At 37.6% G+C, this 7,749-nt stretch overlaps 2 protein-coding genes across 2 annotated transcripts in view; one reads left to right on the plus strand and one right to left on the minus strand.

Moving 5' to 3' along the window:
• The window catches only part of LOC112161603 (glutathione S-transferase omega-1), a 3,302-nt gene extending 2,647 nt beyond the window's left edge, over nucleotides 1-655 (plus strand). The window contains exon 6 of the mRNA XM_024296859.2: nucleotides 299-655. Coding sequence (XP_024152627.1) covers nucleotides 299-449 — 151 coding nt within the window. The 3' untranslated portion in view covers nucleotides 450-655. The remainder of the gene's footprint in view (nucleotides 1-298) is intronic.
• LOC112161602 (inositol 1,4,5-trisphosphate receptor interacting protein) lies at nucleotides 655-5,665 on the minus strand. The gene is made up of 2 exons (XM_024296857.2): nucleotides 5,396-5,665; nucleotides 655-2,906 (listed from the first exon to the last, which is right to left on the minus strand). The coding sequence occupies exon 2, from the start codon at nucleotides 2,861-2,863 to the stop codon at nucleotides 1,262-1,264; it is 1,602 nt and encodes a 533-aa protein (XP_024152625.1). The 5' UTR covers nucleotides 2,864-2,906; nucleotides 5,396-5,665; the 3' UTR covers nucleotides 655-1,261.
• Between the last annotated feature and the right edge of the window lie 2,084 nt (nucleotides 5,666-7,749).

Genomic DNA, 7,749 nt, shown 5'->3' on the forward strand with positions numbered 1-7,749 from the left:
TTTTTCTTCCTTCCACTCATTTTTATATCAAATCCCTACAACTTTTTGATGTAATATGTACAATAAAGATGCAAAAGTTGACATATTCCAAATGGATTTGAACTTTTCAAGAGATAAGTACAATTGCACTTTCTTTTGTTGGAAAAACCAAGAAGTACTTAATGATTCCTGGTAGCTTTCTGAAAGTAACATCATGATGACCAAAACGGCTTAGAACTTTGACATTTTATTAAGACTAATAGTTTTGGTCTTTGTGTTTCCTGTTTAGTACATTTAATTCACAAATGTGTCTCAACAGCTGCCTGGACCACACACCAGAGCTGAAGAAGTGGATGGAGCGCATGTTGGAGGATCCAGCTGTGAAGGCAACAATGTTCAGCATAGAAGCACACAGGGCTTTCTACAAAAGCTTCATAGACGGGAAACCGGATTATGACTATGGCCTCTAGAGCACACCGTCCAAACCAGTCGTGACGACCAGTCTGTCCAAAGATCTTTTTATTTTAAATGCTAACCGTCCTAAAATTTTATTGGTACCCCCAAAAAGAAAATTTTCTTAAGGGAAAACTTAAACTCAAAATGTAAAAGAGATTTTTTTGGTATTATTTTTGATGTTACTGGTTTAAAATAATTAAAGAAAGGCTACATTGTTTTATTTCACGTCTTTATTTTGTTAAAAAATGCACACAAAGATGTTATTTAACTGGTCCTATTCAAAGAACTGCAGAGCACTCACAGATCTGAGACAAGAACACAATGGACGCTTGTGATCAATAAAAATGAGTTTGTCAAATAAATATTGCAATACAGAATAGCTGCCATCAAATTTGCAACAAAATTGAAGACAAAAAAAAGGTAGTAAAATGCAATGAGCTATATAGGACTATATAACTCTTTGGTTACACAGTTGATTTTTTTTTTCATTAATTAACCATTAAAATCTTAAAAATCTCAAAGGAAAGCTAAAAAATGGACTGTGCAGGTTCAGCAAAAGTCTATTAAAGTCCAGATGAACTCTGTTCTTCAATGATGAATGCATACAGGTCACATGAAGTCCTGTGACTCAAGCTGTGGAGGAAGTATGATGATCTGTGGCTGCACGAGTTAGTTTGATCCAAATTTAGCACCATGTCACCAGAATTGCATTCAAAAGTAATGACTTTATGTGGTAGTTCCTGAAGAATATTTCTGTAAAAGCATCCCACTTCATATAAATAAGGCTTGAAGCTTAAACATAACTAATACTACAAGTTATTAGCACTCAGATACTTTCATCCAGGCTGAGGTTAAAACCCCCGTTTGATAGGCGAGGTACATATTCCTGAATAACTATGGATGCATTCTTTAAAATCTCTTGAAAGTGCCTGACGGTAGCTGCGTAAAGCTCCCTCTGCAGCACCAGAGACCTGAACAGATTGATGGGTTCTGCCTTACGAATGACTCCAGGCACCTGAAGAACCTCGGGCACTTTGCTGTTCCCAACCATTGCATGGTGGAGCCTCTTCTCCAGGAGACTCCGGTGCAGAAAGCCGAGCACATCCCGGAGCCTGGGTTCAATATTCTCCGCCCCCCACGCGGTTGTTTTTGTGCTCAGCAACACATGGAGCAGGACGGTCTTTAGGTGGTAGCTGGAGAGGAAGCTCTTTCCTGTCAGCTCTGTCTGTTTTCGGTTTAGGAATGCAGCAATCTGGAGGCAGTGTAAATGGCAGGAGTTCTGTGGAAGCCGTTTGGCGAAATATTTCAGTAAGTTTCTTTCGTAGACTGCCAACGAGAGGGGCCAGAATGGGTCGGGGGGGCCGTCCCACCCGGATGGAAAATGAGAGACGAAATAAGCATCCGTGTCCTCCAGCTGGACCACCGGAATGAGGTTCAGGAGAATGACTTTTCCTGAACGAAATCGGACCTTAAGCGCACCGGCAGCGTCCAAACTGCGGAAAAGTACCTGGAAGTCGTATTTGTGGGAGATCCGCCCCCACGCTTTGGTCACAGAAATCTGAAACCACTTCATGACTTGATCTTTGGACAAAATGTCTGTGTTCTTAGAGCACAACAGCTCATCGGGGTTTGGACCGGTGCTTTGTCGGTCGGTTGTACAGTGCAGCAGACAAAGCATGTCGTCTCCCATGTTAGCAGAGCCGCAGAGGCAGCCCTCGTCATTTTCCCCGAACCGGGTCACCTTAATCCTGCCGCTGCCCTGCATGTCCAGGGGGATTTTATTCGAGGAGCACCACATTTGGCACTGAAAGAAATGTGGATGTGGTGGTGAAAAGGGCACTATAAGGTCACAAACAAGAGGCCCACACACCTTCCAAGATTCAAACATGCTCCCGATCCCAACGAAATCCCCCACTTCCATGTCCGTGTCCCGGTCACACACACTCCGGAGCGACTCCAGCAGGTCATCTGCTAAACCCTCCACAAATTCCCTCACTTTCCAGTTCTCGTGGGCAGAAGAATAAGAGCATTTGTCACAGAAGTTCCTCAGGATGTCCTTGTCGAGGACCATCATTGTTGGAGTGACAGAGCCGCCGTCTTCCTCATCCTCGAGGTTTCGGATTTCCGTTTCTGCGAGGTCTACTTTGCACATCTCGATGACAAAAAAAATCACGAAAGACACGGAGCTCCAAAAGTACCACATATACGCGTCCCGTGAGGCCCTTTCCTCCTGCTTGGACTCCAGCTCCAGGATCTCATTCTCCAGCTTGGCCTGCTCCCTCTCCAGCTTCTCCTCGTGCTCTCGCATGCGGGCCATCAGTTCCTCATCCTGCTCTGGTAATGTTGTGTTTTCTTGAGGAAAGAGCAAGGGGTGGTTTAGAATGGCAGCGGCCACCACCATGCACACTCGCGCCACGGCCCCCTGCATCTTCCGCCGGCCTTCAACCAAAAATCTTCCAGATGCTCAGGCCCTGAAACCAAAACAAGAACAGTCAAGAACTCTACCTCTAGATATAGAGGCGCTGTGATAAACGCATGTTCAGTATCACTATTTGTAAGAGGAAGGAAGTCAGAGGCCTCAAGTTTCCCCTAAGACCTTATTTACTTATTAACAATCCATCCATAATATATGACTCATCTATATTTAAACTCCAAAAGATTAAACTTTCACCTCACACAGTTGAAAATACGCTCATCAGATCGCTATCTTCCTTCCTGGACGTCACCAATGCAACAAACCTCAAAGGAAATTACATAAGTTACCTCCCTGTGTTTCAGTCTTTGGACAGAAGTTAACCCTGTATGGTGGCTGTACTCACTGTGTCCTGTACAGCAAGAAAATGATTATGTGGAAACGCTCAGGAGAGGTTACAAAGATGTGAGTCTGCTGAGAATGAATCTTGAGAAAAGGGAAGTGTGTGACGAAATCATGAAATGTCCGAGGAGTTTTCAGTACGCATTACTATAGTGTTTGAAGAACCGGGGTGGTAATGATGTCAGAAGACAGATTAAAACTCAGTGTTTATAAAAAGAAGGAAGAATTTTATTTTGAAAAAAAAAAAGTAATATTTAAAAATCAATCTTTGTTTACAAAATTGAATATCGATGCCTTGAAATATAAACAATGAATTTTGCTGAGTAAAATTTTTACAAATTGATATTTAATTGAAATGCATTACAACGGAAATTGAAAAGATTTGTAAATGTATATCAAAAAGTATATAAATCGAAATTCAACACATTTTGATGGTATGAATAAACACTAAAGACAAACACTAAAGTATGGATTTTAAAAAAATCATGTATGGATAAAAATGCATTAGATTTTTTTAAAAAGCTTTTTTTTATTTTCAAAAATAGTTTTGTTATTAATTTATTTTAAAAGTAGATTTTTTGGTGTTATTTTTGATTTACTATACAAGACACTGTAATTTTACAATTACTTAACTAGGTAACCATTCTTCATTTCTCATTTTAACAGCCAGTTTTTGAATAGAAAGTTTAAAAAAAGTGTTTAACAAAAATAAAGTGCCTATTCGCACATAATGATACATGCGGCCAATGCTTTACATTTTTTCTTGGCCGCGTGGACCCAGAGTAAGGGTTAAAGTTATGGTTAAACCACCAAATGATTCCTGAACGCGGCTGTGTCTGCAGCTCACCACTCCCCCAGAGGATGGATCAAATGTGGCGAACACATTTCACGCACAGCTAATTGGACTTTAACTTTAAGTATAGCTTTAAATATGTGCAACCAACAATAAAATTCAGCCTTGGATGCACTTAAAATACACGTGGGCAATGCAGCAATGTGCATTTTGGCTGGATGTGTTATGTGTGGTCAACATATGAATTTCCTTCAGTTTTTCTGCTGGTCGTACATAAATATGTGCAAATAACAACAGACTAAAAAAAAATGCAAATTTCTACTTGTTCTCTATAAATAGAGATGAGTTTTGAAATTAGTTTTATACTTTTTGGGCTCTTCCACAAGAAGAACATAATCCACAAACTCCTTATAAGAAGTTTAGAAAAACCTCAAAAACACTGAAATGTCCCTTTATAGTGACAACAGTCATAGAAAATGTTAGTGGGCAGAACCAGGGAAACTTCCCATGACTTGGAGACTGGGAATCTTTCCAACACTTACAAGGAGCTCTCCATCCAAACAAATATGGAGTCAGGGAGGAGGCTCCATATGTAGCATAATATCAACCAAATATCTTTCAATGACACAAAACAGTATGACAAAAATACTTTAAAAAGCTCACCTTTTAGGAAGTATGAAAAATTGTTAATATATCCAAATTATTGCATAAAAACTTGAGATATTATATATAGAGAATTGTGATTTTTAATGCATTTTTATCCACTATTTTAGTTTTTGTGTGTTTATTTTCTTATATAATAACGCTAATTAAGGAATCATTTATAATTCGCTGTATAGTTCATATCCTTTTTTTTTTTTTTTACAATTAATGTATAACTAAATCCATGGAGTGTGACCAAACATGATTAAAAATATATATTTTTTTAAATATATCATTGGGGATGTATGTACAAACTTTGGCCGAAACTGATATAAAATGCTAACTTTCAAAACATTTTTTTAGTAACATAGTTGTTTTGTTGAATATTGTACTTTTTTGTGTTTTTGCCTATAAATACATATATTTACAACACCACACTAAGCTAGCTTAGCATCCCCTTCCCCCTCCCTCTTCTCTGCTGTTGTCTTGGTAACAAAATACAGAAATATGGCGGTTTCTTCCACAAACATGAGTCACCTGGAGCCTCGCACGCCTCTCAGCGTTTTGCCGCGCCGGACTCTACAACAACACTTCAAAGTTTAGGCCTAAATAAAGTAAAACGCTTTCTTAGCAGCTTTGTCGAATAAGTCCAGCTAAAAGTGTTCATAAAAGAGCTAGTAGAGGTTTTTTTGTGTGTGTGTCTAACTTACCTGAGTGCTGATGGCGTAAGAATCCATGGCGGCGGAGTTGGAGGAACGAGCCACATCCGAGCAACAGTTGGAGCACCACAAACACAGAGTGTTCTGAACATTTCCGGACCGAGTGCTCCACCCATGCAGAGAAACACCGCCCAGCCGGCCCCGCTCTCTAAAGTGAGGATTTTTGATGGGTGGGGGCCGGGCTGAGGCCTTTTTTCCATTGGCTCTGCTCCTGCTTTATCCCCGCTCTGGGCCTCAAAATCTGAAACTGGGCACCACCTCTGACCCCATCACATTCAAATTCAAACTTTATTTATAAGGCACTTCTCATACAGCACTAACATATAGTGCTTTACAAACTTAAACAAATAAAAGTATATATATATATATATATATAAACTTAAACTAACAACTATAAAATCATTCTTTTTTTTAAATGTTGTGTTCAAAATCCCATTCAAATGCTGAAATATAACTAGAAAGTATGTAAATAGTTTATTTCTCATCATAACAGCCTGTTTTTGTAATAGAAAGGGTAAAATGGTGTTTTAAAAAGTGAACTACTACTCATTTTATTTATTCTAAGAACCTATAAGTTTTCAAAGTAGTTTTGTATTGTAAAGATACTTCAAATTTACTTTAGAAATAGTTTTTTATTCCTAAAAGGTAAGATAGAAAATTAGTTTACTGAACCGTTTTTGTACAGCAACAAAAACATTAAAAGTGGACTTTATTTTTACATTCAAAAATGACATAGCTCTATCTTAGGATTATCTGTCTTCCTGTTTATTCTTGAGTTCTTCACTAATCAGGCACAACGTTTACTCTGGTCTCTCGCTCTACTGCCTTAACAATTATTTAGAAAAACTTTTTCATTTTAGCATCACACTATATCACAGCAGATTTTTTAAAAGTGGTTAGGACTGGATATTAAGGTGTATAGGACTGGAAATAAAAATTGGAACAGAGCTCAACTTTGTCCAATTTAGGATTCAAACTTGTTCAATAAACAGACGAAAATAAATAAAAGCAGAACTGTGTAAAGGTTTGCCATTTCTTCAATGAAATGTGCATCAAGAAAAATTAATTTAATAGAGCATCAAAACAGAAACTCTAAATATTATTTGAACTAGATATTCATGAACTACTCTGTCCTTCAGAGATAAGAATCCAGTGTACAGTATGTCTACGGGAAGAAATTAAAAAGCACATTTAGTTGTCTTACACACACTAATCAGCACGTCAAAAAGTTTTATCTGAAAAATAACCTGTAAACAGTATCATTTTAGCATTTTATATCATAATTTGTGGTTGCCGATACAATTTATGGTCGATTTTGTTCTATTTTGAACAATGCGATTCAATCCAGGACATGTTTAGCTCAATATTCAACCAGTGTGACTCAGAAATAAATACTGGTATTGAATGGTGAAGTTCTCCAGATTCTCATTTGTAATTCACCCAAAATAATCAATTTAAATATTTGTACAAACAAATAAACAAGTAAATAATGCATGGCAAATCCAGTCACAAAATTCAGTTTCCACACATTTGACTGTAATGTTGATTTGATCATTTTTTGATGTCATCATGTGTGTTGTCCACTGTGATGGTACTCGTTTGTTTTATGTTACAGCATAACAACCTCAATCCAAATTAGATTTTCCAGAATCAATTGATCTCATTTTGAAATAGTTTATTTAGGGTATTGGTGGATTTGATGAAAAGCTTGTCTCAGACAGATCAATCTGGCAGGAATAGAAATCGATTAATCAAACAATTGTTGCATCTTTACTTAACAACCATGTTTACCTCCAGCTTGGGTCAATTGTATTCTTTCAAATGAGTAAACCTTTAGTTACAAGATAGAAAGACAACACCCAAATGTTTTGCAAATTCTTCCAACTTATAGCTGTGGCACAAAAATCCACTGGACCCATGTAAATGTATGTTTAAAATCCCCCTTTTTATGGTGACTAATGCTAATCCAAACAGCCAACCTGGAATATTCTGGTTACTCTTTCTTATCAAGCTGAAACGTGCCAATAATTATTTCACCAGTGGTCTTTTTTAAGATATTCTTTTCTTAGATTTCTAACATTTTTCTGATTTTTCTTCCCTCATATCTCCAAACGCAAGCACTGACTGTCCTGTATTGATTTGTTTGTCACGGGTAATTACTAAAGACTGTTTTGCAAAGTTATTCATTAGACATAAAACAGGTTTACATGTGGGCTTTATTGAAAGTTTTAAATGGTATATGAAATAAAATAAAACCAAGTCCAGCGATTAAAATAACTCAAGGCCCTAAAACCTTAGGCAGCAAAAAGCAAGAAGCACAAGCGCTTTTCACTCAATAAAATATT

The sequence above is a fragment of the Oryzias melastigma genome, linkage group LG15, assembly GCF_002922805.2.
Source record: "Oryzias melastigma strain HK-1 linkage group LG15, ASM292280v2, whole genome shotgun sequence".
NCBI lineage: Eukaryota > Metazoa > Chordata > Actinopteri > Beloniformes > Adrianichthyidae > Oryzias > Oryzias melastigma.